At 44.5% G+C, this 20,407-nt stretch overlaps 1 protein-coding gene across 2 annotated transcripts; it reads right to left on the minus strand.

The window, feature by feature from the left end:
• Window positions 1-1,671: 1,671 nt before the first annotated feature.
• LOC136467604 (nuclear matrix constituent protein 1a-like) lies at window positions 1,672-8,033 on the minus strand. 2 transcript variants are annotated; one of them, XM_066466366.1, is made up of 9 exons: window positions 7,860-8,033; window positions 7,361-7,559; window positions 6,431-6,640; window positions 5,710-5,963; window positions 5,343-5,613; window positions 5,153-5,236; window positions 2,626-4,736; window positions 2,327-2,519; window positions 1,672-2,116 (listed from the first exon to the last, which is right to left on the minus strand). In XM_066466366.1, exons 2-9 carry the CDS (start codon window positions 7,496-7,498, stop codon window positions 1,910-1,912), a joined length of 3,468 nt encoding a protein of 1,155 aa, XP_066322463.1. In that variant the 5' UTR covers window positions 7,499-7,559; window positions 7,860-8,033; the 3' UTR covers window positions 1,672-1,909. The 2 variants fall into 2 exon arrangements, with proteins under 2 accessions (XP_066322463.1, XP_066322464.1); XM_066466367.1 differs by having other exon boundaries at window positions 7,361-7,565.
• Between the last annotated feature and the right edge of the window lie 12,374 nt (window positions 8,034-20,407).

Consider the following 20,407-nt stretch of genomic DNA (forward strand, 5'->3'; position numbering starts at 1 on the left):
TTTTTATTTTTTACACGGTGCGTAATTTAAAAGCAAAGATATTAACCATGTTCACTTATGCTAAAATTTAGCTTACACTGATATTTATGTTGAAATATTGTAAAAGGAAAATACTATTCCATAGCTAAAAAGTAGTTCTGAATAAGTTAAGTCAAACAGGGCGATTGTGTACTAATACTGTGATATTCGCCGAAGAATAATAGTATTAACTTATGCAGCATAATGAAGAATGTTATTTGTTCTTATATTTTTGTTGGATCGGACATTCAGATACTGCTTATTCCGCATGTGATCTCAAGCCACATAAATGAATTGAAATGAAATATATAGAATATGAAGGTAATTATTTAGGATTGAAGATGGTATCGCCTCAGGCGGCCCATGCCTTACAGACGAAGGAAAACAGATCAGCATGGCCTGCATGGGCATTCCTTAGCCGTGTCCGTGTAAAGCCTGAAAGGCCCCAGAAAGAACTCTCGATCGTCGACGTTCTACCACTCTACCAGGGGATGGTCCGATCTCAGACCAGCTCCAGGGTACACGCAGGACCCAACTCCCAAGTCCCAAGTCTCGGATACCAAAGACTTTCAAGTTCTATCTGTACATCACGCTACAGTTCTCCTTACTACTTTCATCTAGGAAAAAGAATGCAATTCTTCTTTTTTAAAGGAGTCAAACAATTTTAATAAGTTTAACTAATATAAAAGTACGGTACTATACATTCTCTATAAAAACTTACGATTTACGATGGAAGGAGTTCCAGGGTACCGCCCACACTACCCTCCAATGTAGTTGAAGTCTCTGCAACAGGCAGAAACACTACCCTCCAATGTAGTTGAAGTCTCTGCAGCTGGCAGAAACTCTTGTGGCATTCTAATTTATTGTATAGTTTCAATAAGCAAACAAACATTAAAGGTTTATTCGCTTAAACTTATCAGCCGACTTATGAGCTAATCTATAATATTTTTCTTTCACAACAAAATACCTTCAGCCGGCTTTAATACTAGCCAAACAGGCCATTAGACCATCATCAGAGCACTAAAATATTTCCCCGGACGACAAAATTCACTACACTGGTAAGGTCAACGAAGTAACTAACCCGAACCGAGGCAAAAGGAACAACAATTAGGGCCTGTTTGGTTCCATGGACTAAACTAAAATGCCAAACACACAGACTAAAATTTGGACTAAAGGGTTTAGTCCTCTAGTCCATGAGGGTGTGACTAAACTAGACTAAAGTGTTTTGGAGACAATCCTGCCCCTCATTACTCCACATCCCACCCGTGGCCACCAGCTATAATATCTTCATCTCAACAGAGATAATATTGTCTTTATACAACTACATTAATAGACTTTAGTCTCTGGAACCAAACAAGGTCCGGACTAAACTTTAGTCCGTGGACTAAAAGAACCAAACAGACCCTTACAAACCAAGCTACTGGTGTTACAGGGCATATCATCATCACCATTGTACTCCCTCCGTCCCAAAATATCTATCCCTTTCGCTTTCCGAGAAACAACTTTGATAAAATATATATTACAAAACATTAATGTTTATGGTACATAATTAGTATCATTGGAAAGATCTTTGAATCTAGTTTTTTAATAAATTTATTTAGAGATACAAATGTTATACGTATTTTCTATAAATCGAGTAAAACTTGTGGCACAAAAACCGAAAACGACAATTAATATGGGACAGAGGGAGTACATCTCATCAGCTACTTCTGTGAATGCCATCAAGCTATGTACTACAAGTATATTTCAATTACACGGGAGAGAAGCACAATTAAGTGGGAAATCTAGTACATAATCACCAAAAGCACACGCCCTCCAGTTCCAAGAATGGGGTATCATGAATCAAAAGCACAAAAGCTAGAAACAACCTATTCAGCGGCATCTTCAGCCGTCATGTAGTGAAGAATGACCATAGTTTATTGCTGATTGATTGATTTCGCCTCTCTGAATCATCATCGTCCTCGTCTTCCTGTTCTGCTCCAAGTTCACTTCCAGAAGGTGTCATCGGCACATCAGGCAGTGCACCTTGGCCATCCACAATATCACCATCTTCCTCACCAGCACCCTCTACAGGGGCATGGGCATCACCAACTTCAGCCTAAAACAAAAAGATAAGGTTACAGTTAGATTTGGGCTCTGGTCCCCATATGTGCTATACGCCTATACCCATAGAAGCACAGCACATGGCCCAAAATGACCAATATATCCAAATACTGAAAAACAATTCAAAGATTGCCTGAAGGCATGTGTAGCTACAGCATTGGCAGTACATGTGGGCAGTACAGAGCACAGCAGCAAAGGGTATTACCTGGGAAAACTCGTGCAACTGGGATGCACCATAGTCTGCAGATTCAGAGGCCTTCTTGCTCTCAGGGGCAGGTTCCTCGTCAACCTTTGAGGTTCCTTCTGTGTCATCAGCAGTAGCTTCTACTGTATGTTTATTTCCTGCCTTCGCAGATTTCTTTTTGTCAGCTTGGGCTGTTGCGGCGGGAGCATTTGCACTTTGGAACAATGCAACGCAAAAGTATTAGTTTGATACACAATCAGGAAACAAAAACCAAAGCACCAAGTAGACATGATGAATTAGGGACCAATATCGATACTTACACTCTACTGTGTCTCAGATTGTAACGTCTTTCTCCTGGGGCCTCTGTCACTGCCCCAGCAGTTTGCCGCCTCTTGCGACGCTGCCCTCCAAGTGAAACACTTTCCGAATGTGCTTCGCTGCCTTCTTCATCTTGTTCACTTATTGTAGCTCCAGCAAACCTCCGCTTTCGTGTAGCACCCATCATGACTTTATCTCCCTGACCATCATTCTTCTCCTCAAACGTCTCACCAAGTATCGTTTTAGCATCTTCAACTACAGCACGAACGGACCGTGCCCTTTTCACACCACCCTTCCCTCTGCCTCTCCGGTTTTGTTGGCGCCAACCTTGCTTTGATGTTTCAGGCTGTACACCTGCTTCAGCAGGTGCTGCAGAATCCTTGCCATTTTGATCAACAGAGGCAATAGTTGCTTCAACTGCCATGTCGTTAGTTCCATCAAAGGACTGAGTGCCAATAATATCTATACTGTTATCTGCTACACCAACAGAAGACTCCATCTGAGCATCATCAGCTATGTCATGCCTTTCAGACTCTTCGTTTTCCCTGGTTCCACCATCAGAAGGGAGCTCATCCTCTGCATCAAAAGAATCATGGGCTATCTCATAGATAGGAGTTGGCTCATAATCTCCATAGCTCTGTGTTGCTTCCTCAAGTCTTGCGCCAAAAGGTATATTCTTTTCTGCTGGTTGCTCTGATGACTGCTCACCTTTTTTTCTAGGGGAGAACTTGAAAAGCGTTGAGCACTTCCGTAACAAAGAAAAAGGACCACCTGAATTAACAAGGGTTCCTGTATCTAGACCTGATGTATCAGTGGTCAAGGCACGATCATCTCCCTCAACAACCAAACTGGGATGTTCAATTTCAGCACTGTCTTTAAGAAGAAGAGAATCTGATACCTCAAAAATAGAAATCCCACAGTTCTTGCATGCCTTGTACTTTTCAGATAGATCGATGAGGTGTTGCCTGTCCCTGTTATATTTCTCTCGGCGTTCCTTCAAACTCTTGCTCAGTGAATGCAGACTCTCAATATCCCTTCTAATATCTGCCTTGTCAGTCTCCAGTTTCTTTCTTTCCTCTAGCAGTAATGATCTTTCCATCTGCAGCTCCCTTTTCTCCACTAATATCTTCTGAATCTTGGACTCGTTCAACTCAATAGCATGTTGTAGCTTATTTTCCACAAAATCCATTTTCTTATTTAACTCATTTTCCTTTTCTTCCAGTTCCTTCTCTTTACTTGCTTGTTTTTGCTCCATCTCCATCTCCAATTCATGCTGTTTCAGATGCAATTTACGTTGCAGATCAGCGCATTCTCCCTTCAGAAATTCATCATTTTCCATTTGCTTGTGCTTTATATCATCAGTCAAAGCCTTTTCCTTACACTCAAGACTCTCCAGCTGGTCCTTGTATTTTTCATCCATTTCGAGCTTCACATCATTTAACCTTTTTTCTTCATTGTCACGCCACCGTTCTAAATTCATCCTCTCAATTTTCAGCTTTTTGTCCTCCTCTACTAGGAGGGCTCTTTTTTCGTCTAGCTGTTCCCACTCTTCTTCAAATTTCTGCCGTTGCTTCCTCAAATCCTCCATTTCCTCAGATAGGGAGTTGCTTCGCATTCTGTATTCCTCAATCTCCTTCTTAAGTTTTGCTGTCAGCAAGCTATGCTCCTGCCTCTCTTGCTCTGTGAGTTTCAGATTATTCTTCTCTTCTGATATTCTTTCCTTTTCAGCTTCTAATGCTGATTTGATCCTTTCCAGCTCCAATTTGTATGTCTCCAATTGCTCTCTTTCATGATTCAGTTGCTGCTTTTCTTCGGGTAATCTTTTCTCATCATTTTTCAATGATTCATCCCACCTCTTCAGAGCCTTGGATTTGGCATCAAGATCATTCTGCAAACTTTCCATTGATTTCTTCTTATCATTCAATGCCTGCTCACTTTTAGAAAGTTTAGCCTCCAAAGATTTAACATCTTTCACCCTTTTCAATAAATCCACTTCATTCTGTGTCATCTTTTGATCAAATGATTTCCTTTCCCTCTCTAGTTCTAATTCGAAATCCCGTCTTCTGGATTCAAGTTCCACCTGATGATCCTCAAGAAGCTTCTGGAGCCCCTCCTGGAACAAGGGAGAGAGCTATATCAGTCCACTGAAGGGGAAGAAAAGGTAAAGAAATAGTAGTCCACCCAAAACATTATGATGATTGGTGCAGATTGATTCATAGAAGACACTGCATGCAATAAGAAAAGAAACAGCATATAGTGAAAACTATTTAAGAAGTACAGTGGCAAGCGCTAAGGCGAACTTAAGAACAAAGGCAACCCAGTTGAGTTTAACTTCACTGGTTGGCAAAACAAAACATTAGGCAATTCAAGAATCATAAACTACAAGGTGCCTACAAGTGATTACACCATATACAGGAAATCATAAATTCATAAGGTACAACGAGCAAACCAGACCAAGAGCAGTGGACTGTTTCATCAAGGGTATTAACTGGAAGTAGCAAAATGAGGAAGACAGACTGTTGCACTTACCTTTTCCCTAGTAGTGACCTTTGACTCTCTCTCAACCAACTTTTTTTCCCGCTCTTCCAAGGCACTGCGCTTTGAGTCAGCATCCTGCAAAACAAATCAGAATTGAGCAAACCAAATGTCTTGAACTGTTAAAAATCAACACACGAAAATCAGAAAAACGGAGAAAATAAGATGCTAATCAATTAATTACCTTTTCCTGTGAATGCAATTCATTTAGTCTTTTGTTAATATCATTCTCTTTGACTTTCAGAGTAACTTTAGCGGCCTCCACTGTTTTTCTTGCCTCCTCCAGTTCGTCCTGTTTTATCTTGAAAAGTTGGTCATACTTATTTGCTCTCTCCTCTCGCTCATTTATAGATCTCTGCAAGTCATTAAGTCTATTCTGACTTTCCTTGAGCTTTTTCTCCCACTCCTGCAGTGATTCCTCCTGCTCCTTGAGTTGCTTTTCTCGGGCCTTCAGCCTAAACGTATTAGAACGATTAAACAAACATAACAAGTTAACCACATGCTAAGCACAACAGAGCATAGATTTGCAAGACATAGCAAAACTGGCATACTCTGTCTCAAAATATAGCTTCTCCTTCTCCAACCTACGTTGACGAGCTTCAGCCTCTTCTAAATCCCGATCAGCTTGAGACTTCTTGCGGTTTGCCTCTGCAAGTTTGGCATCTGCAGCATGAAGTTTTACCTCGATCCCCAAGGATTTCTCCTCCAAACTAGCCTCAAGAGACTGAGCATCTGTTATCTTTTTCTCAGATGTAAATTTAACCTCAGCTATCTCTGCTCGTATATCACGCAAGGCCTTTTCAAGCTGCAGCATTCAACAAAACAATCAATAAAGAAAGCAGAAAGCTACAAGGAAATATTTAGGATATCATCAAAAGTTTATGTTTACGAAAGGTATATAACAGCTAGAGGAGTGGAAAGGCAAGCGCTATACATCCATTTACAGCAATACAACCATTGAGCATATAAATAATTAAGCATAATGTTGTACCAGGGACAGAATTATGTTTAATATATATTTTTTTCTAAAAACTACTATATGGGTAAATTGTTGCCTAACAATTTCTTATTATTGTGGCTGTTAAAGGTCACCATTACAATTATCATGTCATGGAACATGACCAGAATTGGCCGTTCCAAAAACTTTTCAATTGTCACAGAAGGTTATAGATATACTTCGCGCTTTTTCACTAAAGGCTTCTCTTCAAATCAGATTAATGATCATGGAGCTGTAAGAACAAGAAAAAAGATCTGTGAGATAAACCAACTCACATCAGCCACACATTGCTTCTCAACACCCAGTGCTTTCCGCATGTTCTCCTCCCGCCTTTCGTATTCTGATATAGCATTAAGATGTGCGGCTTGTTCTCTCTTCAATATCTCCTCTTTCTGCGTCAGCACTTGACTAATTTCTTCAAATTTTGCTGCCCATTCTTTCTTTTCAATCAAAAGAAGCCCCATATTGTACTGATATTCATGCAACTGCAGATATGCAGATGAATACACAATTAAATAACTATTACGATAATGAACGGAAGCCAGAAAAACTGGAGCTCTAAAGTGCCCTGATAGCAAATAACCTTTCACAAGAAAAACAAGAAATTGGATTCAAAATCAAAATTGTACCAAATGAGAAGTAATGAGACACTTGAATAGGTGTTGGCATGCCTTCATTGAAATAGTATAATTTGCTACAGTTCACTTTATACAACAGAGAATCTAATCATTGAATATATAAATTGGGCACAAAGGTATAAAATTTCTACAACAGAGGTATAAAATTTCAAATTATTGAATACCAACATGGCAAAAAATTTTAGGGATATCAAAATACCATCAGAGCCCAGGAGTGATGCTTTATTTCACAATTATGCCTTCAATGGGCCATTTAAAATATGGCTTATTTCTTAAGAGGTAGGCAATGCTGCAATAATTTAACGTAAGCACCAAACTCGACTTTAAAAAAGCACCTCGCTCAGCAGTGAAAGTTGGATGTCTACAAATTAAATTGTTTTTTTTTAATCTTTTTTACAGATTGACTACATGATATAGAAACAGGAGATAAAATAGCAGACCTACTTGAGAGTCCCAGTTGCAAAACAATCAGTAATCGGTAACAAAAAGGTGCAGAGAAATTTAGCACTAAATCAGATTCATACAGCAGATGAATGACTGGAGAAAAAGGTAATGATTGAGCAAAACCTCCTGCTCGAGCTCGGCGACCCTTCCTTTCCCCTTTCCAAGCGGCGCCGACGCAGCAGGAGCGCCACCACCGCTCCGCTGGTTGGCCGCAGTCGGCGTCGACCAGCCGGTCCATCCTTTGCCCTGCGGAGTAAACATCACGCCTTCCTGCTCCCAATTCCTTCGCAGATCATCCAGGAACCAAAGCGCCTCTCCCTCCCTACAACTCCAGAAGCCAAGAGAACACGCGGGTTACCAAAACAGAGCTGCATCCACCAAAACCCTAGTTACCAAGAAACCCACGAAAGGAAACCCTAATTATCAAGAAAATCCAACAAAACCACACCCAAAGCAACAAGAAACCATGGCATTACCAAGAACCAGGAAGTGACCCCACCGAGGACTTCCAAGTCGGAATTTTTGACCCCCCAGGACAGAAACCCTCGTAATCTCAAGAACCCCAAGAACCCAAGAACCAAGCTAATGGAAAACTGAACGGATCTGTGGGGAGAGCCCTCACCGGTAGGTGCCCGGCCCGCTACCGCCGGCCGGACGCGGCGCAAAGGCGAGGGGGGCGAGCGCGTGGGATGGTACGGGACCTGGCGCTCGGGTTGGTCTTCGAGTTTTGGGGGTGTCCGGTTGGTGGCTGGTGCATCGTGCTGCCAGATTTGGGAAAGGGGGCGGCAGCAGGGGAGAGAAGAGGTCTGTGCTTCGCTGAGGGGTAAACTTGTAAATTTGCGGCGGCTGGGCAAAAAGCGGTGCTCGCGAGGGAGCGTGCGGTGCGGCAAATGACCACGATACCCCCTCAGACTTTGGGTTTTCGATGACGTGATCATTTGAATACGACTTGGGGAACTCTCAGGCACTGTTTGGAACGAAGGATTTCCACGGGAATTTTGAGGAACAGATTGCAGATGAAAGAATCACCTTGGAGCGTTTGGATCGAAGGAATATCGAGTTATGTTCCACAGGAAAGGGAGTAGCTGATGTGCAAAACGCAGGAAATAAAACATACACTGCGATCCAAGGAAACAATCATCGTTGGCTCTTTGCTGACCCATATTTGTCTTTGCTGACCCATATTTGTCTAACATGTTACAATTTCTATGTTATAAATTTTTGTGTTCTAAATAGCCTAAATTTTCTATTCCTGTATTTTAAAATCCCGTAATTTTTCATTTTTCATCGTGTCTGGTCCCTACGTTTTTTCCTATTTCTATATTTTGGATTCCTTCCGCCCTCATTGGAGTATTATTTGAGGATTAACGAGGACATCGATGTGAGTGGATGCAACCAGTGGCGGAGCCACGTTCAGGCCAACCTGGGCCCTGGCCCCTGGCCCCCCTTGATTTGCACAAAACTATGAAGATTTAAGGTGGCTATTGATGTTGATTGGGACAAAAAACTATTAATGACCGTGGAAATCAGTCTAATGTTCAATCTAGCCCCCCCTTGGCCATTGTTCTGGCTCCGCCAGTGGATGCAACTACCTGTCAGCCTGACACTGGATGAGACGTGAATGAAGTTTAGAAAGCGCAGTTCGGTACTCCCTCCGTCTAAAAAATGTCACGTTTTAGCTCTACTTGCGTTGTGTTGGGTGTGAGTATGGAGCGTGTGTGGTTGTATACGTTTAAATTATACCTGATAAAAAAATAGAACCGCTCATAGAGCCTAACACATTGTCACGTTTTAGAATTTTAACTTTGACTAATTATTGATAAAAAAATTATCAAAATTTATGATATCAAATAAATACCATTACATTAATTATGAAATGTATTTTCATAATAAATTGTTTTTAGAGCCATAAATATGAATGCTATTTCACTAAAAACTTGGTTAAACATGAACTATTTTTATTGTCATGTAACTCATAGTTGTATTCTTCCCTGAGGAAGTATATTGTTCTCCATACTCAACAGTGTCAACAAAAATAGAACTCTATACCATAGCATAAAAAATAAACGACTCAAAATTTATGTAAAATGCTGCAATTTGAGTAGTTTGACTTTTACTTTAGGCAAGAAAATTTTTGCAAGATTCAAACGATCCTTGGTCATAACTTTTGAGAACTTGATTGATCCCTGTGCAGAGAGATGGACAAGGAGTTTGAAGATGACCATAAAAAACAATTAAGGCCCTTGTTTGGCATAGCTCTACTTTACTAATAAAGTAGTTTTTTTTTGTTTTAGCTCTACGAGCAATTCTATTAGTAGAGCTATAACTGTTTTGGTAAATCGACTAGCAAAACAGCTCTACATATAGAACTCTTTAAATGTGCTCTCATAGAATCTCACACATGGCCCACAGAACGAGTCGAAGATGGGAGAAGCAGCCATTTTTAGGCCCCGGCACAGCTTCTTCAATATCTTTACGAGCTCGTTGATGCTGTTTTTGTACCAAATGAATATTTTTGAAACAATTTCACATGTAAAAGCTCCTTCAAACGTGCTCCCATAATAGATATTTTGGAAGCATGTTTGTACCAAACTATATAATACGATGTAATGCATTTTTGTAGGGATTGCAATCTTGGATATTCATTTAAACAATAACACTGGTAATAGTGCTAGCGGGTGTGACCTTATTATTTACCACTTTTTACGACCTATACAGTCATGCTCAATCATTTCCATTCATCCATCATTCATCACACACCACAAATACAATTCATCTCAGATGACAACGTGACATGGACTTATCTTTCCTCGCTCTAAATATGGACCTATCATAAAACCAACGGTTTGGCTGCTGATGAAGGTGACCTCTGGTCCTCCGCGGTTGTGCCAATCCAAACCCCAACTGCCTCCCAAATAAAAAAAATCCAGATAACGTACTTAGGGCGTGTTTAGTTCCGAAAATTTTTTGTTTTTGGCTACGGTAGCACTTTCGTTTGTATTTGGCAAAAATTGTCCAATTATGGACTATTTAGGCTTAAAAGATTCGTCTCACGATTTCTCGACTAACTGTGTAATTAGTTTTTTTTTCGTCTACATTTAGTACTCCATGCATGTGCCGCAAGATTCGATATGACGATTACTATGCAAAAATTTTTGGCTTTTGAGTGAACTAAACGGGGCCTTAGTTTTACGATTGGAAAAAGATGCAGACAAATCCAGAGGCTCCGTAATCAAGCGAGTCTGCCGTGGCACGACCACACGACATGACTTGTGCCAGGGTGTGGAGACCCCATTATTTCATCCTACGCAAAAAACTTATTGGCAAGCACGGCACCTTAGCATGCCGCCCGGATATCATCAGAATATTATGAATATGGGCCATATGGCCGTGAGACGGCTCTTGTTAGCGAGGACAAGCAACATGACCAGTAAAAAAGGAACCGGAAGACACCTCTTCTGGCAGCCGCGTTTCGGGCTTTCGGCCCTTTGAGAGCGCTCGCAAGTCACCGTCTCACCAATCAGGTTGTTTTCTTTAGCTAGACACAGGTCAAGCTTTGTTCCGCCGGATGTCAGAAGCATACGTTATATTGGTTTGGGCTTTGGCTGATAAGCCATGGCTAAAAATACTGTTAGCTAGTTTGATGTGAGAGAAAAATACTGTTTGTGGATCTGATAAGTCATGACTAAAAAGTATTGTTGGCTAGATTGATATCGGAGAAAAATACTGTTCTCATAAGATATAAGTTAAGGCCTTGTTTAGTTGGGTGAAATTTGGAAATTTGGCTACTGTAACACTTTCGTTTTTATTTGGTAATTATTATTTAATCATGGACTAATTAGGCTCAAAACGTTCGCCTCGCAATTTTCAACCAAACTGTATAATTAATTTTTTTATCTACATTTAATGTTCTATGCACATATTGTAAGATTCGATATAATGGCTGCTGTAGTATTTTTTTGAGAAAAACCTTTTGGAACTAAACGTGGCCTAATACGACCGAACTAACAGTATGGTAGCCGCGCAGTGACAATGCGACGTACGGTTTCCACGATCGCGGGGCCCCCACGCCGAGCGCGCGCTTCCCCCGCAGGCCCGCTCCCGCGCTCCGTCTCCCTTGGCGGCGCCCAGGGGCAGAACCGTCAGAGGCCCGCCAGCAGACCCCCAACGCGGCGGCGGTGCGTCCAGCGTCGTGGGTTGTGGGGGCTACGCTAGCTCTCGGCCCCCGGGGGTGGGTTTCGAATATTCGCTGCGTTGCGTGACGCCGCGGCGGTACGGTACTAATAAATGCACCCGTCTCCTCCGCAGGCCCCCTCGCTGAGATGTGGACCACCGGAAGGAAGGTCGGCACTCGGCAGGCGTGTCTGCGTGTCTGCCTTATCGGCTCGTCTCGTCGCAACGGTTAGTTAATGGTGACATGTGCGTGGCGAGGCGGCGCGGGGCCTTTGCGCCTTGCCTATCCCATTCAAAAACTTTCCAGCGTGGTTTGGCGAGGCGCCAGGGTGTTTGGCCGGCTGAACTGTGGCTACGAGACTGGAATACGTACAGACTGTACCTAGCTCCGGTATCTTCTTTCTTAATCATAGTACACGGTACCTCCTGTCCTGTGGCTGTGTCTTTTGGGCGACAGAACATTACTTATGCAAACTGTTTTTGGAAGCAAATGACAGCTGCTATGCTACTATGGGAGTACTAGTACAATTGTATGTACAAATAAATAAGCTCTGATAGAAACAGGAGTCAGAATCAAACCAAACAAAAAGAGCCCTTTTTCTTCTCTTTTTAATTCTTCATTTTCATCTCCTTCTCCTCGGGCCTTCTTCTTTCTCAAGACATTTTTTTTTGTTAAATAAAGCATCAGGTATCTTCTAGTACTATCTGTCTTCTTATTATTTTCTGACTTTACTGGCTTTTTAGTTGGTAAAAGAACACCTGAAACAAAAACGAACTCGGAAGTGGAAAAGGAAATGCTGAAGCTTGTTTAGTTGTTCGACTGGATAGAGTACTTTTTTTCCCAACGCAACAGGCACCTCGGAGAAGCTTTTGTCGCTCTTAATCTAGGTGTAAAGCAGAGTAATCCTCCTCTCGTGAAGATCTCGCAGCAAATTAATAGCATTTCCAGAAAAAGGCAAAGAAAAGGAGGCTTTTTTAGACCTGTACGACAGCACGAACATGTCGTCTGTGAAGACTTGCTTTCAGAGGTGAGCGTGCCTCCTACCTACGATGATGTCACGGAGACACATGTTCTTGTTCTAATCTTTCTTTCTTTCTTTTTTCTTGACAGATTTTTTCTGTGGAGTGGAGGTTCTCCTTCTGGCAGAGTGATTGCGGACAGCGGACTATGCATAGCGAATTTTTTTTTTTTTGGGAGTGATGATGATATTCAGAAGTTTCTTTTCTTGATGCAGAGCAAAAGCGCACCTAGGAGGAAGCCATTCAGCCATTTGGGCCTTTTGCTTTTCATTCACGCACAAGGCCAGGATTTGAAGAAGGGAAATAGGCCATGGAGGGAGGCCCAGTTTGAGTGCGGTCTCAAAAAAATCGGACATACCGGCCCAGATAAATGCCTGACGAGGAGGACATGGGCCATGGGGTCAATACGATGGCCTGTCAAAAAAGAGAACAAGAGCATGATTCTGAGAAAAAGTATGGTGTATTTTCTGACGAAATTGCGGTCACCTGTTCCTTGTGCGGCATAGTGAACTGCCTATATTTTGTAATGATTTTATATGTTTTGTCTCTGTGTGACGCCTTTTCCTTCTGCTTTATAAGGAGCTTTATAAAGCTCACGGTGATCAATACAAATGTAGGCATGTTCGTTTGAATTTATCAGCCGGCTTATCAGCTAGAATCTACAGTATTTTTCTCTCACAACAAATTAGTTTTAACCAGCTTATCAACCGGTTTTAATACCAGCCAAACAGGCCCGTAGCTTCCAGATAGCTAACAGCTCAAGTTCGCCTGAGTGGCCATCTCATTCTTCAGTGACCAATGGATGGAAAGGCTCCTAACTAAGAGTGCACGACAAATTTGGATTAACACTAGACACGTATTTAAAGTGAAAAACTCCTATGGAAACACAAACACACGCGGAATAATTAGAGTGGTACTCTCTCCGTCCAGAAAAGAATGTAATTATGGGATCTGTGCTGGTCAAGAGTAGTTCAAATTTGACAAAGTTTATAGCAAATAGTATTAATATTTATATCTCTAAATAAATTTATTATGAAAATATATTCTATGACTAATATAACGATACTAATTTTGTATTAGAAATGTTAGTATTCTTTTATATAGTTTTGGTCAAAGTTCAAACTGATTGACTTCTCAGAAAGTGAGAATTATATTTTTTTTTAGACGGAGGGAATACAAGTTTGTTGGTCGAAGTACTGATATACTACCTACTTGTTAGACAGCAGGGGAGCAGGGGTATGGCCACTAAAGGCCATCGTGTTAACTTAAGCAGGTTGCCCTACGGAGCACAGTCAGATAGAACTCCAACTACAGAATCAGATTGAGGGTCGCTTCCTTCAGTCAAAGAACTGATCAGAGAGATGATATATAGTTGCCTCTAGACACAACCAATTATTTATCCCAAATGCTTCTTTACGAGCACACCATCTGGTTTGTCCGATGTTCTCCAGGTTTGGGATTTGGGCCATCAATGCGTGGGTGTCGGGACGACCTCACCTGCTGCTGTCGCCGCCAGAGAAGAAAAGGGCCGCGACATTAAGGTTTAAGGTTTTGGGGATTTCCATATCCTCCGGGCTTAGAAGGAAGCTTCTAGCGAAGATGCTAGACCAACGGTGGTGGTGGTCGAGATGACGGTGAAGGACGGGGCGGCGGGGGCGCCGCCCGCCGGACGGTGGGAGAGGCCGGTTGGGCGGTGCCGGCGGCGGGGGCGTCCATCATAGACGAAGGGGAGAAGCTTGGGATTAGCATGACGGCGGTGGATGGCGCACCGCTAGAGTCTGGGAGGCGATGGAGGCGGGGGCACCCGCGTCGGATCTGGAGGAGAACTTTGGGATTAGTGTGACAGCAATGGATGTGGGGGTATAACCCCGAATACCCACAGGGCTGTACATGGCCCGAGCCACCAAGGGAGGCCCAGCCCACAAGACTACGCCATGTGGAACGTGGCACAGGTTGGCGTGCCTCGCAAGGCTACATGAAAGATCCTTGGCGATCAAGGATGATCTGATCGAATATGTTAAGATGATGTATTCCTTGTAAATAGATATCTTGTAACCGATCAGGATAGATTCAACCGACTTGTAACCCTACCCCCGAGCTATATAAGGCGGATAGGAACCCCCTCGTTTTCACCTCATATCAATATACAATCCACCAATGACACAGGACGTAGGGTATTACGTCAAGCTGACGGCCCGAACCTGCCTAATCGTTTTGTGTCATCGTCTGGTTCCTATCACGCGCACCTCCACCGATTCATCTACTACCGCGGGCATACCCCTCGGAAGACTGCCGACCATATTTCGTCGACAGTGGGGTGCCAGGTAGGGTGTGTGTGATGATTCCATGGCGAGCTAGATGGGCCGCTTCCCGAGCTCCATGATCCTTGCTGAGCCAGGTCGGACCTTCACGGTCGGATCTATGACCTGGGTCATCGGCGCCAACAGCGTCGAGGAAATCATGGAGGCGGTGTAGAATCACCCTGCGCCGATCGTGATAACATCTATAATGACATCTCTGATCTCGACGCCTCGCCACTGGGTTAGGAGATCCATCGACAATGACAATATAATCGCATCTATTGATCGGGTCACAAACCGCTTAGCGGAATGTCAGCTCCTCGTAGACTCGGTCTTAGATCAGTCTACTGCGAGCAATGAAGTCCCAGCGCCCCAAGATCGCCAAGCCACTACGACCGAGCGATCTGCTTGGCCACAACGTCCAGGGTGGCAAGATTTAGATCTAGTGATCACAACTACTCTAAAAGGGCGTACGGTGCGACGCCGACCACTCCCAGCTACCGGCCTGTGCTTGGCCGACTACGAAGCCCTAATGGAGAACATGCCGAGGTCCTATCCCTTTGGGCTGGTGGGCGCTGGACCTACGTATCAAGAGCCGTCCACCACCTCTTCATCGACCACGCCGAGCGCGACTACATCGATGACCTCTACTAGATTGATCTGCCTAAGGCCGATCAGCCCACGCCCATGGTGAACATGGTGGCTATCCGCCAGATTTCGGATGACTCCATCAACAACATCTTGGAAGAGATCCCCAGCACATATTTCGAGGGCTCCACCTACCCCACTTTTTCGCCAGGATTCGGGGGTAGGATTTTTCATATTAGCCACGACAGCGTCACCAGAGATGGCGAAACCTCCAACCAGCGTGATGCTCGCCTGGCAAGGAATGCTGATCATCAACATCGCTGAGATGAAGAAGCCGCCCGTAGGGCTGACGAGGATCCTAACGCCCCGCACCGTGCGCGCCACAATCTGGAGGATAAGTTTGACATGGTGGGTACCTAGCCGGTACAGAAGACGCCAAGTGCCAATCTCGTCGTCGTTTTCAACGAGATCTGCCATCCTGCTCCGTCTTACTTGACTGTGTCGGCTCGTAGCCATCGCTCCTGCCACGACAGAGGAAGTCAACATGAGCGCTCTGAGTACCCTCGACCTCAAACTGGCGGCCCCTACCTTTATCAAGGGTCTAGGGGTAACTACAAAGAACATTTGGACCAGGGCAGACGCCCTCCTTGTCCACCGGACGGTTAAGGCGGCAACCGCAGCGCCAACTAGGAGGTGAATCAACCCCTGCCGTATGACGTTCGTGAACACATCAACACCAACATCGACGCTCATGATCGCATCGAGAACAGCAGGGCCGTGCGCTACAACGCGGAGATAGAACATCGGCACCAGTTCGATGCCGAGCACGGAGCACCCGGTGCTGCCCGAGCACCACCTGTCCCGGGCGCCCCCAGACTTCGTCCCTTCACAGCAAGACTCAGAGTTGTCTGGTGGCCGATGGGCTTCAAGTTTTTTGGGGTGGACACCTACGATGGCAAGGCCAAGCCCGCGCAGTGGTTGACGCTTTACGAGATCGCTATGAGAGCTGCAGGCATAATCGAAGATGTGATGGCTGAAAGGTCCTTATTTGGTTTTGGTAATTGAGTGATAATCTTAGGTGGACTAATATGTGTTTGAGTGAGATATACAGGTGATTAGTTCACAGGTACACTTATGTGAGCAACTCATGCCATGACGGTGAAGATGGCTTAGATTTGTTTCAAGGCTCACATATGTGATGAAGGAGCTCATTGCATATAAGACATAACATTGAGTCATATGACTAAGGTGGAGAAGATCAAGACAAGACTTGTCTTGATGGACCAGTTGCAAGTGTGAAGGGCAAGTTAGAGGCTCTGGAGCGATGGACCGTACGGCGGTGAAGCTTGAGCAATACTTGGCGCCGATGGACAAAGGCAATGGTGAAGAGCAAGTGAGGTCAAGATTGATGAGGGTGATGATATGAAGTGGATCATATCATTTGTGATTGGTTGGTGCATGTGTTGCATCAATGATGAAGGAGATATAATGGAATGCGCAAGGCAAAGGTATAACCTATAGGGCATTTTATCTCACCGATCATAGGTGTGTAGAAAAGTTTATGACCGGGTTTAGGATAGATGACCGTACTATCAAGAGGAGCAAACTTGTTTACATATCGGTCATCTAGTGCCACTTAAGCGATCTAACTTTGCATACGTGTTAGGATCGAGTGGCGTTGATAAAAGAGTGCTAATCCTTTGGGAAGATGTTTGTGAAAAGCTAACACATGCGCACAAGGTTGTGATCACTTGGTGGTGTTAGCACATTTGTAAAGGTGAAGAAGTTGGTAAAGAAGAGGAGGTGAAATCGGGCTCAGGGTGCTGCCTGGGTGGCACCGCCACTCCCTGTCCGTGCACCGCCACCCCTATGGCAGTGACCAGCTGGGAGGCCGAGAGCAGCGTGTTTCCCTAAGGGCACCGCCACTGGTTCTCCGGTGGCACCGCCACCCCTAGGACGATGCCTAGACTTGGTCGAGCGTAGCAAGAGTCAGGGTGGTTACCAGAAGTGATGGTGTACTCCACCATCATTAGGGTGGCACACTATCGGGTGTTGTCTGGTGCCATCGTCGCTTTTCGGTAGAGAGCGAGGGAAGTGGGCCGGTCACCGCCATGGTGACGATGGTGCACTACCCTAATTTTCTAGAGAGAGGGGTTTTCAGGTGACTGTCTGGGTGGTCACCGCCACCCTGTCCGATGCTAGGCACCGTCGTGTCCGGTGCCCTCGTAGAAACCAGCAGCTTTGCTCCAATGGCTCTATTTGGCTTGGGGGCTATAAATAGAGGTGGAGCTCGGCCTTAGGCTGGTTACTGAGCACCCTTAAGCCTTGGTGGCTTGTGTAGGAGTGCTTGGAAGCCCTCTAACTCATATACGCTTGATAGTGATCATCTGATTGAGTGTGAGTGCGATCTAGTGCGATTGGATCCTGAGGTTGCATCGAGTGGCACTAGGTGATCGAGTTGCAAGCCGGTGGTGCGTGTTATTCTTGGAGGTTGCCACCTCCTAGATGGCTTAGTGGCTTGTGACTCCGTTAAAGCACGCGAGAAGATTATACGGTGCTCCAGAGGAGAATTTGTGAGGGGGATTATGCTCACCCCGCGGGGATCGTGAAGAGCAACTCTAGTAGAGCATGTCATTAAGCTACCCTCACTTTTGAGGTAGGTTCTTGCGGTGGCTGACATGCGAGCTTGGCGGGTGATGCCAATTAGCCGCCAAACCACCAAGTGAGCGGTCGATACAACAGGGACTAGCGTGTTGGCAAGCACGTGAACCTCGGGATAAAATCGTAGTGTCATCCTTGTCTTCCCATTGGTTTGCATCCTCATTACACAAGCTTGTATTTACTTTCATATACTTGTGTTGTGTAGTTGCTCTAGTAATTAGTTGACTTGTGTAGTTGGCTAGTAACCTTCTTGCTTGTGTAGCATAGAAGTAGCTCCCTTGCGTGGCTCATTTGGTTTGAGTAACCTTGTTAGTCATATTGCTAGTTTGTGTAGCTAAGTTAGTTGTGCTCTCTAATTTGGCATTAGTTGCCTTGTTACTGAGCATTGCTAGTGAGCTTAGAAGCTTTGTGCTTTTGCTTACAAGAATTGTGTAGGAGCTCCCCCGTTACTTGAAGTACTAGTGCATAGGTTTGTGTGACCTTGCTCTAGAATTGTTTAGGTTAGCTCTAGCTAGCCTAGGACCTTAGTTACTTGTTTAGGATCTTTGTAAACTGCTTGTGAACTTAGATAGAGTGGTGTAGTCTTGGCTAGACTGGTAGTTTTAATTTCGTATTAGTTTCAGTTAGTCGACACGATTAATTTTAGAAATGACTATTCACCCCACCTCTAGTCCGCTATCTCGACCCTACATGTGGTATCGGAGCAAGGTCTCTTATTTATGGTCTTCACTGACCTGAGAGGGCCTTGTTGTTTTTCTCCTCTTCGTGGACAGCTCCTCGTCCCAGTCGTTTTCCACGAAGCTTCTTGTGGACGTATTCTATCCGCGCATCATCACCTCTGGTTCCATGATTCTCTGACCCCTCATCATCAGCATCCGTGCTCGGACGATGCTAGGGACTGCTCGGCCATGCATCAATGGCTCTAGGCCAGTCCTCCGATGGGATTACTGAGAAGTACACTGCGCGATCCTGCCTATGACTCTTCAACAACACGAATGAATACATCATGCAACAAGAATGATCAAGTGAACATCGCAAATGACTCTTACCACTGGAGGGAGGTTCCCGACGCTGAAGGCCCGCTGCTGGTCCCTGATGGATAGCCGACCTACGAGATTAAAGAGCATCGAGATCTAGCGTTTGACCTCATCCCGGTCAATCTCCTCGGGCACCTCCTAGGTCTTGTTAGTGTCCCCTCAAAACTCAAAACTGAGGTGTGGCCTCTCCTTACAGGGATGAACCCACCGGAATGTGAAGTTCATTGCCACAATTACTTTGTCCTACCTCTTGCGGTTGATCAACCTCAAGAGCTCCCTCACCTGCTCCATCCCGTCAGACCTCAGCCTCTCTGACCACTTGGAGTTGCTCGTTGGGATCTGGTCCACATCACATGCCACATATGGCTCCACCTGCTTGATGTAAAACCATTTCGACGCCCAGTACTTCACATTTGTGTTGAGCAGGATGGCGATGTACTCACTTGCCATCCTGTCTTGAAGTTATAAATACGCGCTGCCGACAACCCTAGATCTGGATCCCCCTCATATTTTGAGGTAGAAGAAATGACAGAAGAGGTTGAAAGCTCTAGTTTGGTTTTGGTGAATTGATGAAACCCTAAGTGCTAACCTAGTTTATCTAAGTGATCATGAGATAGGTAGCACTATTCCAAGTGGTAGAGCAATAGTGAAGATCATGATGATGGTGTTACCATGGTGATGATCAAGTGCTTGGACTTGGAAAAGAAGAAAGAGAAAAACAAAAAGTTCAAGGCAAATGTGAAACTTGATATGAGCTTTTTGGTTTGGTGATTGAGACACTTAGCGAATATGATCACATTTAGGATCGATAGCCGTACTATTAAGAGGGATGAAACTCATATCGAAATGCGGTTACCAAAGTGCCACTAGATGTTCTAACTCATTGTAAATGCATTTATATTCTAGTGAATGCTAACACCCTTGAAAATGTTTGTGAACATATGCTAACACATGTGCACAAGGTGATACACTTGGTGGTTGGCACATTTTGGCAAGGGTGAAGGAGTTGGAGTTGAAAAGGAGTTAGTCACGCTGGTCACAGGGTGACCGGACGCGTCTAGAATTGGGACCGAACGTGTCCAGTATTCAACCCTAGCTCGGACTTGTGCAACAGAGGTGACTGGACACGTCCTTGTATCAGGACCAGACGCGTCCAGTATTTACCTAAGCAGCAGCAGCATAAAGTGACCGGACTTGGCTCGTAGATGTCACCGGACGCTGGTAGCTCACTATTCATGCGTCCGGTGTGGATGTCCTAGCGGTCTACAGCGAGCGGAGGAGACTGACCTAACATAGGGTGCGTCCGACCTAGTGAGACCAGACGTGTCTGGTCGGCCCAGAGTGGCTCTAGGAGCTCTTTAGACTCGACCTGACGCTGCCTCGCCTGCGTT

Source organism: Miscanthus floridulus, chromosome 7 (genome assembly GCF_019320115.1).
Source record: "Miscanthus floridulus cultivar M001 chromosome 7, ASM1932011v1, whole genome shotgun sequence".
NCBI lineage: Eukaryota > Viridiplantae > Streptophyta > Magnoliopsida > Poales > Poaceae > Miscanthus > Miscanthus floridulus.

Excerpts from the sequence above, each read along its gene's own strand:
- LOC136467604 (XM_066466366.1), bottom strand. The coding sequence starts at position 7,498 with ATGTTTACTCCGCAGGGCAAAGGATGGACCGGCTGGTCGACGCCGACT. Across the intron at positions 6,641-7,360 it reads TCGCCGAGCTCGAGCAGGAG|TTGCATGAATATCAGTACAA; the intron begins GTTTTGCTCAAT and ends GCATATCTGCAG. Across the intron at positions 4,737-5,152 it reads AGGTCACTACTAGGGAAAAG|GAGGGGCTCCAGAAGCTTCT; the intron begins GTAAGTGCAACA and ends CCCTTGTTCCAG.